The 14,252-nt window shown below is 53.0% G+C and overlaps 6 protein-coding genes across 6 annotated transcripts in view; 4 read left to right on the top strand and 2 right to left on the bottom strand.

Annotated features, from left to right (window-relative positions):
- Positions 1–279: 279 nt before the first annotated feature.
- NEUTE1DRAFT_106578 (uncharacterized protein) lies at positions 280–1,835 on the top strand (the record flags this gene model as incomplete). Its single annotated transcript, XM_009858971.1, has 3 exons — positions 280–307; positions 363–1,665; positions 1,730–1,835. 3 exons carry the CDS (start codon positions 280–282, stop codon positions 1,833–1,835), a joined length of 1,437 nt encoding a protein of 478 aa, XP_009857273.1.
- A 1,282-nt stretch (positions 1,836–3,117) lies between these two features.
- NEUTE1DRAFT_126939 (uncharacterized protein) lies at positions 3,118–7,178 on the top strand (the record flags this gene model as incomplete). The annotated part of the gene is made up of 4 exons (XM_009858970.1): positions 3,118–3,640; positions 3,690–3,718; positions 3,874–4,046; positions 4,100–7,178. 4 exons carry the CDS (start codon positions 3,289–3,291, stop codon positions 7,176–7,178), a joined length of 3,633 nt encoding a protein of 1,210 aa, XP_009857272.1.
- Positions 7,179–7,534: 356 nt separating this feature from the next.
- NEUTE1DRAFT_119286 (uncharacterized protein) lies at positions 7,535–9,327 on the bottom strand (the record flags this gene model as incomplete). Its single annotated transcript, XM_009858969.1, has 4 exons — positions 7,535–8,206; positions 8,262–8,642; positions 8,727–9,178; positions 9,311–9,327. 3 exons carry the CDS (start codon positions 8,982–8,984, stop codon positions 7,805–7,807), a joined length of 1,041 nt encoding a protein of 346 aa, XP_009857271.1.
- A 365-nt stretch (positions 9,328–9,692) lies between these two features.
- Positions 9,693–11,785, bottom strand: NEUTE1DRAFT_74530 (Phospho-2-dehydro-3-deoxyheptonate aldolase; the record flags this gene model as incomplete). Its single annotated transcript, XM_009858968.1, has 1 exon — positions 9,693–11,785. One exon carries the CDS (start codon positions 11,622–11,624, stop codon positions 10,179–10,181), a length of 1,446 nt encoding a protein of 481 aa, XP_009857270.1.
- Positions 11,786–12,215: 430 nt separating this feature from the next.
- Positions 12,216–12,823, top strand: NEUTE1DRAFT_74526 (uncharacterized protein; the record flags this gene model as incomplete). Its single annotated transcript, XM_009858967.1, has 2 exons — positions 12,216–12,509; positions 12,565–12,823. The coding sequence occupies 2 exons, from the start codon at positions 12,243–12,245 to the stop codon at positions 12,670–12,672; spliced, it is 375 nt and encodes a 124-aa protein (XP_009857269.1).
- Positions 12,824–13,741: 918 nt separating this feature from the next.
- The window catches only part of NEUTE1DRAFT_93230 (uncharacterized protein), a gene marked incomplete at both ends in the record, with an annotated part of 3,186 nt that continues 2,675 nt past the window's right edge, over positions 13,742–14,252 (top strand). The window contains one exon of the mRNA XM_009858966.1: positions 13,742–14,108. Within this exon, the coding sequence (XP_009857268.1) occupies positions 13,742–14,108 (367 nt within the window). The remainder of the gene's footprint in view (positions 14,109–14,252) is intronic.

Here is a 14,252-nt window from a genome sequence, read left to right as displayed (position 1 = left end):
AATTAAACATCCAATCTGGAAGGTGGGGTAACTATTGTTATTAATCTTTACTTATTACTTGCACAGTACAGTGTTCACCGTCTTCGGTCATCCTGACAAGTCAGTCTTCATCCACTTTCTGTCCGCTTCTCTACGTACCCATCAACCACCACCACTTTGCCCTAATCTCGATATATCTCACCCTTTCTCTATCAGGATTTCACTTCATACCGTGGTAAACTAAAAAAAAAACAGAGTCAAATTGTCACTCAGTCCTTTGACTGTACCAAGCACATCACCATGTCCTCAATAGGAGTTTCTGGCCCAGGTCAGTTATCAGTTCTTCATTCACCTTGGACATCCATAAACTAACACCCATCTAGCCAAGTTGCAAGCTGTCACCACCCTTGTCAACAAACTGACCGAGGACCTCAAGAGCCAAAGTCTCTCGCCAGAAGAACGAGACAAGGCCCTGGAGGAACTCAAGGTGTACGGCCGAGACCCTAGAAATGCCGACCCCATCTTCACCAAGCAAGGCATTGAGACGCTCACAAAACATGCCTTCGACTCGCCGTCAGAAACCACCTCTCGGAATGCCCTCCGTGTGCTCTGCAACGCCATGCTCCTCATACCCGAAACACGACAGCGCTTCGTTGACCTAGGCTATGAGTCCAAGGCCTGTGAAAAGCTCAAGAACGACAACTGGGACGACGAATTTCTGGCCACCCGAGTCATCTTCTTCAGCACCTATGGCACTACTGTTGACCTTACCAAGCTCATTGATGAGCATCACCTGGCTGAGAGCATGGTTGCGAACCTTGCCCGCCACGCCTCCAGAATCTCCGAGCATGCCAAGAACAAGACCAAGCCAGACCCTATGGAACTCATGGCCCTGGGAGAGACACTACGTCTCCTGTTTAATGTCACCAGCAAATGTCCATCCAAGGTGGACTGTTTCACAGCCGCGGTTCCGCATATAGTGACCCTTCTTCTCAGCTTGGATATCCCACCAAAGGGATCACCGCCCCTCGAGTCTCCCCTCGGTCCTCTGGTCAATGCGCTCATGAACCTCAAGCTCAATTCCGAGGAAGCACGGTCATGCCTCTACCCCAAGGACGCACCCTCCAGTCTCGCCGAAAAGCTCATCACCCTTCTCGATCTCTCCCTCAAAGCCTACTCAGACCAGGAACTCGACGCAACCGTCACCCCTCTAGCCTGCATCATCTCCTCCATCTACGAGAATGCCCCAGCCGACTCCCCCGTCCGTGACTTCATCCGCAAGAGCCTACTCCCCTCTGAAGAGGAGCGTACCAAGGTTCTCGGCAAGGGCGACACCCTCCCTGCCAGGCTGCTAGCTAACATGACCAACCCCATCGCTCCCGAGTTTGCCAGAGCTGTGTCCCACCTTCTGTTCAACGTGTCGGACAAGGACGCAAACAAGTTTGTTGAAAACATCGGATACGGTTATGCTTCTGGCTTCCTGTTCCAGAACAACATCCCGGTTCCCGAAGGGCTGGGTGGCGATGCCGAGAAGGGCGAAAGTTCCCAGGCTGGTCAAAGCAGCAGGAGGGCGGTCAACCCCATTACTGGCCAATTCTTGGATACCGAGACGTTCCCGGATATGCCTGAGATGACCATGGAGGAGAAGGAGCGTGAGGCTGAGAGACTGTTTGTCTTGTTTGAGAGGTAAGTGACTGCATTATTCCAGTCAACTCGGAAAACCGAAAGCTGACCCTTTTTCTCTTCACAGAGCGAGGAAGCTGGGAATCGTTAATGTTGAGAACCCTGTTGCCAAGGCGGTTCAGGAGGGTCGGTTCGAAGAGTTGCCCGACGACTACGAAGAGGATTCGGACTGAGCAAAGGGCCCGACGTTTCTTTTTGTTGCAAGTCTACCTGGAAAACCTCGACACAGACTGACAACCTAGAACTCACCACGCTAGTCTATCGTTGCTATTGTAATGCTAATCAATATCACCCGGTTTTAATCCCGACGAAAAAGAGCTGACGACGCTGATGCTGGTGAGGATGACGACGCGGATCACACATCATTCGAGCCTCCTCCACTAACTAATGCATCCATGTTGTCGATCCTCGTGGAACGATATCAGCTCTTCAGGGGCGCATGATTCGCTTTGCCCGGAGTGTACTCCGCTACAGTGAGATGACAGGGCTGACAATGTGTTATCCTTCACCGCATGTCCGCGTACCGGAGACTGCGGCACTGCTTCCTCACACTGCATCACCATCACATCACCACCCACCTGTCATCGACCAGTGATGATGCCCTTGATGGCTCAAAAGGCCTTCCTCCGCGGAGGTATACGACTCCCAACTACGACGGCAAGTTCTGTCTCAGTTCAAAAGGTGTGATCACCAATAGTGGGACGGTGATTGCAGGGAGTACCCAGATTCGTACACTGTGAAAGGGGACAATCAGTATATGTACAGCATCAGACATTCAGAAAATCTCGTCCATTTCCAACGGGCATCTCGACATGGTAAAACCAGGAACCTGAGTCAAAACCACAAAAGGAGGTCTTGGTCTCTTTTTTTTCCGCTGACCAATTTCTTCATTGTTTATCTTTTGCTCCCCTTCCAGACTCCCATTCCAAGAAGCTCCTTTAACATTGCCGAGACAAATGAACTTGCCGGTTCCCTATCAGTCCGACAAAGTTGGCGATGATCTTCAACACACCGTGGATATGTTCACAAATCCAAGTGTCTTGGTCCTGTGTCAGTGTAGGTTAAGGTAAGTGGACGGGATCCGAGCCGAACAGGGGTTGTCTAAGGAACCATCAGGGGGCTACTGATCCGCTGAGATGGCCGTTAGTGCGGGGGCCGGTGTGCTCTACTATCTGCACCAAGTCTTTAATCGCTATTCCCGCCCAGGTCGTGCCAAGCGTCATTCTAATTCCCTGGGTTTTCAGTCGGACAACGGGAGGCTTGTAGGAAGATGGTCAACTAAATAATAGTAAAGACATGGGACCTACCATCGTTCCCTTCCCCTGGACACCAACCAATACAACTTTACACGTGTAGACGAAACACCAGGCATATCAACCCCATCGACCACCATACCTATACCCATCAATAACCTTCCCGTCGTTCTCCCACTTTTCCGGATCTGCCTACTTTCTTCACCGAGCAACCGTGTACTCAAAAATTCGATTTGAGAAACACCCGTGACACTGTACTATCAACACAGCCGAGCTATCTACTGACCAGTGTTGTTGAGTGGCGATTCAACAGCGTCTTTACATCCAAAGCCACTCGATCTGTGTTGAAGCCATCACCCACTATCGATCGGCCATGGCCAGTCCCATTGGAAATCTCATTCATCCGCCGGACCCTCCATACCGGCAAGGATCGGGCCAAGCTCCCGGTATAGACTCGATTCTCCACAGTCGTCAACCACATCCGGGTCCGAGTCCGATCCACCACCTCAGTCCCATCGGTAACCGGCCCGGAGTTGGATCTGGCTTGTCTCTTGCTCCACTATCCTTTCCTGGTCCTTCTCATCCCATTCCGCCGCCGTCACATCTTCCATCGCAAGCCCATCGACCATCACTGCCGTCACCGGTCCATAATCCTCCTCTTCCACCACCGTTGTCGAGGAGTCACTCCAACACACAGTCACTTTATCAGTGTGCCGACTGTTTACGTAGGTTCCGATTCCCGCTTTTGTATTTGGCATATCTAACAATAACAAGGACGGTATTCTCGGCCTGAACACTTACAGGTATGTTCATCACCGATATAGTCAAAGTATCACAACAATGTAGCTAACCGAAGCGTAGAGACATATAGCGACCCATACTCTCGGGAAGCGTTTCATTTGCGATGTAAGTTTGCTGTCACGGCTGATTCTTGAAACTGGGGCTAAAACTGTCCTAGATATGCTCAAAAGCCTTTGCCCGAGCTGATCTCCTAAAGCGTCACCGCACCAACCACCAAGATGACAATGGAGCTAAAAGGAGACGCATGAATTCCTCGCCTGGTGCTGGACGCGTGACTCATGCGTGTCAGGCTTGTGCGAAGGCGAGAGTGAAGTGTGAAGAAGCGAAGCCGTGCGTACCTACAACTGAAAGAGATTAGGTGAACGACTGCTGACAACACCCAGATGTACACGATGTAAAAATCGAGGGATAAGCTGCGAATATGGCTCCTCCGAAGACGCAGCTCTGCATCTCCTTCATCTATCCGCCCACGATAGGGCTGAGGGTTATGACCATGAGGATAGACAAGCTTCCTACTACCCACGACCTTCGATTTCCGAGCCTCATGGGTCTGGCTTCCACACACATTACCCTTCGGAACCAGTTGAGCACAGTCCCATGCTCACCGAAAGCGAGGAATCCCATATACCGACTCCCGAAACGATGATGGACCAGACTCAGACCGCCAACCCAAACCCAGAACAAGCCTTTCAAGTCCAAGCAACCTATCCCCACAACAACACAAGTAACATGCTCGACGACATGGCCAAACTCCCCTTTTCCGACTTTCTTCGGGACGTCTTGTACGACCAATCGCTCTCCCAGGCTCAGGGGCTGGCAGTTCTTGACTTTTGCGATGACTCCAGTCTTGACCTGAATGCCATGGACTTTGGGCTTTTGGATTACTGGTTACACGACGAGCCTTTTATTCCGCTTCCCTCTTCTGATCCAGCCCAGCTCGGTCCAAGCTCAGGCCCAAATCCGTCGACGACTTCCACAGCAGAAACAGGTCAAACGAGTTCTTCAGATCCCGTGAACATATCCGCCATGCGACCAAAACTAGCTCAGATATGGACCGACTCTCCCTGGCGCTGGACCCCCCAGCGAACGGATAACGTCTACGCCGAACAATCACACTTGCCTCTCTCAACGTCTGGATCCTCCTCGCCCTCGTTCTCTCCCAAATCGGCACTCAAACGCAAGTCATCCGATCTTTTTCCTTCACGACCAACCGACAACAACAATAAAGCAACCCAACAGCAGCAAAACTCCGGCTCCCAGGGGCAGCAGCAACTAATAACCCTCAAACAGCACACTCTTCACTCCTCGGGCCGCGACCTAATCCTCTCCATAGTCCTCTCCATCTGCAAATCCAACTCGTCCCAGTTCTCCAGGGTTGCCTCTTCGTTTCCTTCTTCGGGGTCCATCAACCATTGGATCCACATCTTCTTGGCTTCGCATTCATGTTCCGTGTCGAGTTTTATACCTTGTCATTTGCCTCCTCCTCCTTCTTCTTCTTCCTCTTCTGGTTCTGGCTCCGGCTCAAAGGACCACTCCACCTCCGCTCTCCACTGGTCTCTCAACGCCCAACCCCCCGAATGGCTCGCCATAACCGCCGCCTGCGGTGCCGTCCTCGCGCCCGTGCCTGCCCTCCGCAAATTCGGCTTCGCCCTGCAAGAAGCCGTCCGCGTCTCGATCCCCGGCCGCTTCGAAGAAAACAACTCCAAAGTGTCCGACCTCGGGCTCGTCCAAGCCCTCGTCCTGACGCAGGACCTCGGCGTCTGGTCCGGCAACCGGCGCAAGATGGAGATTGCCGAATGCCACCTGACGGTCCCCGTCGCCATGATGCGCGGCCGAGGCAAATTCACCCGCGGCGCTTACCTCCCCGCCATCGTAGTGACGGAAGCCGACGAAGGCAAGGAGCTCGAAGATAAATGGAAGCGGTGGATGGACATGGAATCCTGGAAACGACTAGCGTTCCATGCGTACCTGCGCGACGCGCAAGTGAGCATGACGCAGCTGAACAATCCCAGCATCAGCTACGCGGAGATGCGCATGCCGTTACCGGGCCCGAAAGAATGTTGGTTCGCGCGCACCAAGGAAGAGTGGAAGTCTCGGTGGTTAGCTGCCGCTGCCGCTGCCTCCTCCTCCTCCTCCTCCACCATGGACGAACAAGTCCCGTGCCTCGGCGACTTACTTCGGGACGTGACCCTCTTGGTCCGCCATCACCATAGACTAGACGTCCAGTTCGCTATCAGCATCTACTTGCATGGCTTCTGGTCGCTGATCTGGGAATACCGCCAGCTGGCATCGATCCATCGTCCACTATTCGGACAACCGTCGTCTTCTTCCTCATCCACCTACACCTCCACGTCCCCATTCAACAACCCCAATGCGACAACCACGCAATCCCTCCTCATCTCTCGACTCGCCGACCTCCGCAATACCTTGCACCAATTCCACGCTTTAGTCTCCCCCCCTTCTTCTCCGTTGTATTCACACACAACCCCCAATGAACTCCTCCTCCTCCATCTTTTACTCATGCACATCCACGTGTCATTAGAAGACTTGCAGCTCTTTTCGGGAAAAGAAGGCGAAGAGCAAGCCAAAAGGATTTATCCCGTGCTGCAGCGGTGGGCGGATAGTAGCGAGGCGCGACAGGCGCTGTGGCATGCGGGGCAGGTACTCAGGTTCGCGAGGGAGTTTCCGAAAGGGCAGTTGAGAGAGTTTTGGGCGGCCGCGGTGCATTTGGGCGGGTTGGCTGTTTGGGGGTGGGGGGTGTTGCAGACTGCGAGGGGGGGTGTTAATTCTAAGGATGCTGCTAGGGAGTCAAAGGGGGGGAAGGAGAAGGACAAGGAGAAGGAGAGGGAGAGGGAGAAGGGGCATCATGAGGGACCGGCAAGTCATCATCACCAAATGTCAAGCTACATCCAACAAGTGATGACGCCTACCACCACCACCTCCACCTCATCCACCCCAGGACTCACCACGCACCATCAAGTACTAGTAACACTCAACGGCCCTCACACCCCCTCCCTCGACGCCTTCATCCACCACAACCAAGGCCGTCCCGCTCTTTCTTTCACTTCCTCCCCTTCTTCTTCTTCTTCTTCTTCTTCTTCTTCCAAGGACGGTACTTCTTCCAAGGACGGCACTTCTTCTTCCAAGGATGGTACGCATGGTCAGCATGGTGGTGGTGGTGGTGGTGATGCAGTCCCACTAGACGACATAGCAACCTGCATGGCCATCTGCCAAGCGATTCTCAGAGATAACTTCCCCGCTCCTGCCGCCTCCGCTTCTGCTTCTTCTTCTTCTTCTGCTTCTGCTTCTTCTTTACCCAATGGAGGTGGAAGTTGTGCTTCTTCTTCGCTCCTCCCGGCTATAAGCGAGAATATTGTAGCGCTGTTGGGGAAGTTGGGGGGTGTTGCGGGGGTTGTTGGTGGTGGTCATAATGGTGGTGGTCATAGTAATGGTGGTAAATAATAATGGTGGTGGTGGTGGTGGTGGTTCAGGTTCGAGGGGTGGTTGAGTTTTGAGTCTGGTCATGTGTTGTAGGTATATTGTAAGCAGACAGGTACAAAGACGGACAGATGGATAGATGGTTGGATCATCGTGGCATGTGACAGGCGTTGAGATATTCCGGGCATCTGGGATATTGGGTTATAGCATAGTATAGCATAGCGGGAGTTACTTGCTGGATCAATGTTAGCGCTGCATTTCTTCTGCATAACTGAGAAACGATATCAAAAGTAGGTAAAACCAATGTGGTGAAAATGTTGGCTATATTGATTAAGCCTCTCTCAGTCACTGCCATCACTCTTCACGTCCTCCACTCCAATACGTGAGCTCTTGTCCAGCTACTATTGTCATTGCCGTCTGTCTGTCTGTCTATCTATCCAGCAAAACTGGCCGCCTCCACAGCTACAAGACTATCTCATCTTCTGCCACATATTCATCGTCATCACTTATCATCATTCATGTACATCCTCCGTTCCCCCCCTTAATCCAATTACCACTCCCATCCCCTTGTCTTGATGTTATAACCTCCCCTTCATCCCTTCTCTACTAGCCCGCTCAGACCTCAGCACCCGCACCCACGCATCCTCAATTCAATTCTGCTTCCCGCCCAAAACAATCGTCTGCGCCCCCTCAAACGCATCCCCCGGCTCCAACACCTGCCACGTAGCCACCGCCCCCGGTTCCACGCACAACATGTTCTTGTACCCGTCCTTGGGCTCAAAGTCCGCCATACCCTTTGCCTTTTCAATCCAGGGGTTCCAAACCACCACGTTGGCAAGGTTGTCCCGGAGGACAGTGTACTTGGGTTGATCACCCTCGAAAACGGTGATGGGGATGGACGCGGGGTCGTCGCCGGCGGGGGTGTAGACGCGGTCAGTCTCGGAGGAGATGGTTAGCGCCGAGGTGGTTTGCTTGTTGGTGGAGATGGGGGAGGTGGTCTTGTCGACGTAGGAGGCGTTTTCGAGGCCGTGGATGGAGACGGAGGTGATGTCCTGGTTTTTTTTGTCCGTTAGTTCATGGAAGGAGGGGAGAGAAAGGGGGACATACGTTAACTCTGAGATACGTATGCATCAACATCTGACACTCCCAACTCCTCTCGTCGTCATTGGTAATCACCAAGTTGGTCGTCAGACTATCCGTGTTGAGCGTCACGCTGTAAATCGCATTAAACGCATACGGCCACTTTGCCCTGGCATCCTCGCTCAAGCCCGAAGAGCTCAGTCCAAAGTCCAACTTAACAGACAAATCCGCCGCCGCCGCCGCCACCGCTCCGGCAGCGCTGGTGGCCGTCGCAGCAAAGGCCGGGGTGGTGGGAGTGGGCGTCGATTCCGAAGTGGACTTGCCCAGGAACTCCCACCGCGACGAGCGGGCGAAGCCGTGCTGGGGGAGATCCTTGGTCTGAGCGTGGTCGGGGGCTGTTCCGAAGACCTGTTATTTCCGTTTCTCGTCAGCATTATGTCCTCTGTCCTTCCTTCCTTTGAAATGAATAGATAAGGGCGGCGGACAACATACCGGAAAAACCAAGGGAATACCGCCCCTCACAGGCTTACTCCCATCCAACTTGGCCGCCTCGCTCAGCCACAGCTTCTCATCGCCGTTCTTGTCCTTCCAGCTGACGACGGTGGCGCCGTACAGCAGGACCGAGACGCTCTCGCCGGTGGGAAGAGTGGCGGTCACACGAGAGTTGTCCGCAGAGAAGGCGACTTGGGGTTGCGGGGGGAGGCCGGGGGTGGAGGCTAGGGCGGAGGGCTTACGGCCACGGTCGACCATTGTTGCGGTTGGTATGGGTTGTTTGGGTTGTTGGTCGGGGTGAGTTGTTGGGGTTGGCGATGGACGTCGAAGGTGTTGAAACGATGATGAGGAAGCGGGAGTGGAAGAGGGGTAACGAGGTCGGACAAACAAAACGAAATGACAAACTCGCTACGCAAGTAAAGATAAATAAGCTATAAGTCTGCTGAGAAGCTCTAAGCAAAAGCTTGGTCAGTTCAAGTCGGATGTTTCAAGTTGATCGGACGGAAAATCAAAAAGAGGGGAAGCTCTGGAAGCTGGAACCCTTCTGGTACAAAGAAGAGGGGCAAACTACAAATACTACTCACTCTACCTGAGACGCGGGATCAAGACAGCCCAATGACAGAGTGCTAGTGTAAGATTGAAGAAATGGGAGACAAGCTCGTTGGAGGTTGGGATGAAGAAGCCAATGATACAGGACAGCGGGGTAAATGATCCCCCTTCTCTCACCAGGAGCTGTATCGGACGACAGTAGCTTGTTACATGACCTGAAACATGCCCTGTGCAGTGACCAACCGACCAAAGCTGTGCTGGAGCCCGACGGACGGTGTACGTCACTGTGCTCACGATACGTCACCTTGACTACCCTGTAGTACTTTTCATGGGCCTCGAGTTTCCAACAGCCTGCGTTGACAATGGAAATCAATACTTGTACACTTAAAGATGAATCCAATGTTCGATACAGAAAGGCGCTATTACACTTTTGAATTTTGAGAAACCTTGTTCATATCACAACGACCGCTTGCCTCCTCATAGACCGTTTTATCATCCCTTTTGGGACTTTTTCCTCCCTCTTTTTCCATGACCCGTAAAATTCACCGCCTATGGCCGATTCGCTTTTCATCACAAAAACTATCCGTCCTTTTATCATACAATAGCTACATCGCGACCATGGGCCATCTCCCGTCGTGGCTCATCAGCCGTTCCCAGCTTTGACCTGTCATGAAAGAGTTTCCGAAGCAGCAGTCCCGCCACATCCAAAACCACTACCTGCCCTAGATGTAATAGCAGCCTCATTGGTAGTCGCATCCTATTTTGTATTTGCTGCCCCATTCGTTGTAGCAGCCCCAATAGTTGTAGCAGTTCCTCCACTAGTAGGAGCACTCCCGTTCGCACCAGTAGCCTCAGTAGCCTTTTCACCTGCCAGCTCCTCCACATCCTCAAGCAAGCAGCCCTCTAGACCACCGAGGCCTTTCTCCTTTCAGCCTCCTTCTCCTTCCTCTCCTGCCTATAATGATCCGCCACCAAGAACGCCAGCTCCAGCGCCTGCTTCTCGTTCAACCGCGGATCGCAGAAGCTCGTATAGTTAGTACTCAAGTCATCCTCATCCAGTCCTGCACCACCTCCCAAGCACTCCGTCACCGCGTCACCCGTCAATTCCAGATGCATGCCGCCCAGGTACGACTTCTGTTCCTTGTGGATACGTAGTGTCTGCTGAAGTTCCGAGAAGATGTCGCTGAACTTGCGCGTCTTGATGCCGCCGCTAACCGATTGTGTGTTGCCGTGCATGGGATCGCACTGCCAGACCACGGTGCGGGCGTACTCTGAGCTTTCGACTGTGCGGATGTGCGCAGGCAGGAGAGAGGCCACCTTGTCGGCGCCGTAGCGCGTGATGAGCGTAACCTTGCCGGGTTCGCGGTTGGGGTTCAGTGTGCGCAGCATGGGAAGCAAGTCCGAAGTAGGTGTCGAGGGACCAATCTTGACGCCAATGGGGTTGGCGATGCCACGGAAATATTCGACGTGCGCGTGGTCGATTTGGCGCGTGCGGTCGCCGATCCACAAGAAGTGAGCCGACGTGTTGTAGTATTCTTTCTTGGGGGGAGTGGTAGAGTCGGGAGGGTAGGAGCGGACCGAAGGGTGGTTGAGCAAGCGGGTGAGCGGTTCCTCGTACTCGAGAAGGAGACCCTCGTGCGAGGTGAAGAGCTCGACGGTCGACAGCTTCTCGTTTTGGTCGGCGCCGATGGTGTGCATGAAGCGCAACATTTCCTGAATACGGTCGACGGTTTCCTGGTACTTGGATTTAAGAGCCGGGTCGCGCACGTGGCCGAGGCCCCAGTCGAGGGGACCGTGAAGGTCGGCGATGCCGGAACCGATGGCGCCGCGGATGTAGTTGAGTGTGGCTGACGAGTACTGGTAGGCGCGCACGAGACGGTTGGGATCCAGCTCACGCTCGTCGGGGTGGAAGCCGTTGAGGATGTCGCCACGGAAGGAGGGCACTTCCTTGCCGTTGATGGTCTCGACGGGCGATGAGCGAGGCTTCGCGTACTGGCCGGCCATGCGACCGATGCGCACAACGGGCTTGTCGGCGCCCCAGAGGAGGACAAGCGACATCTGTAAAAGAAGCTTGATCTTGGACTCGATCACGTCTTGCTGGCAGTAGCTAAAGAGTTCGGCGCAGTCGCCGCCCTGAAGGAGGAAGGCCTTGCCTTGGGCGACATCGCGAAGGTGTTCCCGGAGGCGGATGATCTCGTTGGGGAGGACGATGGGCGGGAGGGTCTTGAGCTCGTTAGTGGCCTTTTCAAGGGCGGCCTTGTCGGGGTACTCGGGGCATTGCTTGATGGGCTTGGATCTCCACGAGTCGGGTGTCCATCCGGGGGCGTTTGGTGTCGTTTGTTGGCTCATGGTGACGACGGATTTGAAGATGGTGAAGTTGGTGTGTAAGTGGGTGGAAATTTCGAGGCCAAAGTGGCGCTTGTGATGTCTTGGCAGTAGTATTCAAACAGCGAGTGACTAAGAATGAACAGGTGGGTCAATATCCAAAAGTGAAGTCTTAAACGACGACGACTGTTATGGTGGTCTTTTCTCAGAAAAGAAAGTGGTAAAGAATGGTGTGTAGTTGCTAGTAGTCATGACTGGACTTCAAAGAAGACGGAAGATCCTATTCAAATATCTTTTCGGCTTGTCGGGGGAGTGGTGAGTCAGTGGCAAGTGCACCACACGGTGTTTGTTCAAAGTGTCAAAACCGTCCCTCTCAAGTTTGGAGTCCTTGGGAAAGTCAATTGACCAATGATAACAGCGTTAGAAAGAACCCCAAAATGTGTCCCACTGTGAGGTGACGCTGTGGTGCCTGCCCCGCCCCCACATCTCCATGGTCGCGACGGGAACTCAACTGTTCTACAGCGAAGTGCAGCAGTGACACTACAGCAGCCAGCTCCTGTTTCAAGCTTTAGCAACCTACGTCTGTCCGACTTTTGTCTCCTCTTCCACCGACACAGCCAATTTTAGTTTCAACTTTCAAAAATGGCCGAGGACAAACAACCACCTGCCGTCGTCGAGGGCGCCACTGGCGGTGACGTCGAGGAAGAGGTCCAACCAACCGCCAAGTCCGCCGAGGACCGCAAGGCCGCCGCTGCTTTGTCCAGTCTTGACTCCAACCGCGAAGACGAGTCCTCCGCCCAGGTCGACCAGGATGCCGTCAAGAACGCTTTCCACTCTCTCAGCACTGCCGGTAGCAAGCAGGCCGAGGTGAAGAAGGTCAAGGTCGATGCGGCCGATGTCTCCCTTCTTGTGAGTGTCTTTAGTAATCGTCGTTAGGAACAGCTTACTGACGGAGTATGAACAGGTCGAGGAGCTCGAGCTCACCAAGGCCAAGGCTACCGAGTTGCTCAAGGCCCACGATGGCGACGCCGTCAAGGCCATCAATGCCTATGTTGCTGCGCCCGCGGCTTAAATGGCGATACACCCCAATTAGAGAACAAACAACGGACCATATGAAGCCGATTTACAGTCTGAGGACCCCATAACCGCCATCGATCTATCTGTATACTTGAGCTATACGCGACATACTATACCACATGCTTCCAGCAATGACGACAGCGAAAACATAATTGTGACAGAGGATGAGCATGCATAGGCCCGGTTGGGAAAGGGAGTTTGGGGCAGGGCGCGATGGATTAGACAAAAAGGGCAGCCCCATCATATATCGACTGAATCGGCAGCGATGTTGGGCATGAAAGTTCTTTTTGGTTGCTTGACGTGGACGTAAACGCGCGGCCGGTTGCTGGAATAGAGTTGGTATAAAGTTATCGACCTTCCGCATCTGTTCTAGCGCTTACACGTCCCGTCTCCAGGGCAGAGCAAAGGTACATTTGAATCCTCCCATACAATTCTTTCATGGTAGAGTCATCATGTATGATACTCACAAAGAGAAACTGTTGGTTACCGAGAAGGGCCTTATGAATGCTTCATGTCGTAGATAAGCCTCTGGTCGGTGTTGTTTTCCCCGTGGTGGTTAGTCTCTCCCGTCATCTCTACTCAAGCAGAGAGTGAATCTGGTTCACTTCAATTGCAACCATCAAGACATAAGACGGAACCCAAAGACAATACAACCTTGATATCATTCCGGGTTCCGTTAAGCCGCAACCAACAAACCGCTATCGAATCCTATACCGCGCCAGCGCACCGCAACCCCAGCAAGTATTGCGCGTCCTTTGCGCGTTCCGGCCCAGCATCACGTACTCTTACCAATACAACATCAATCCATCAGCCCTATGATGTGAAACCCCTTATCATTTGTTTACCTTGACTCACATAAGGTTTAACCTTTTACCAACCATCCCTCCACATTCTCTTGACACTTCATTTCACTTCAGATTTTCATATCCTTATTTCATCATCACTCTTCTTCCACCTTCTCCATCCCTTGACCTGGTCGGCTTCAACTTTGTCTCCTAGTTCATCCCACTATTCACTTCCAACTCCCTTGTCCATCAGGGGCACTCATCACCAAACCCACCACCATGGACCCCTCAGAAGACACCGACACCAACACCCCAACCGAAACAACAACCCTCCTTCCCCAAGATGCCCCCTTTTCCCCCTCCCCGGACCAAAACCCCTCTTCATCCGCACTATGGCCAACCCTCCTAACAGTCGCCTCCCTCACCCTCCTCTTCACCATGGGCGTACAAATCACCACCGCGCCCTCGCTCGCCATTCTCCAGGGGATCATCTGCAAAAAGTACTATGAGAAGGGAATTACCGACTCTTTGGGAAGAGGGGGGCTGCCGACCAACTTTGAAGATGATGATAGGTGTAAAGTTGGGCCGGTGCAGAGTGAGGTTGCCGAGGTGAATGCTTGGAAGGATGTGTTTGAGATATTACCTGGTGGGTTTGATTTGTTTTTTTTTTTGGTTTTTTTTTTTTTTTTCTTTCTTTTTTTTTTTATTATGGTAGGGGTGGTGGTGGTGGTGTTAGGATAAATGGGGAGGAGGGAATGGGAAACGGGGGGAAGAGAGAGAAAGTAAAAAG

This window comes from Neurospora tetrasperma (genome assembly GCF_000213175.1).
Source record: "Neurospora tetrasperma FGSC 2508 unplaced genomic scaffold NEUTE1scaffold_81, whole genome shotgun sequence".
Lineage (NCBI taxonomy): Eukaryota > Fungi > Ascomycota > Sordariomycetes > Sordariales > Sordariaceae > Neurospora > Neurospora tetrasperma.
The sequence above is the reverse complement of the archived record's forward strand: the minus strand, read 5'-3'. Positions and strand labels throughout refer to the sequence as shown.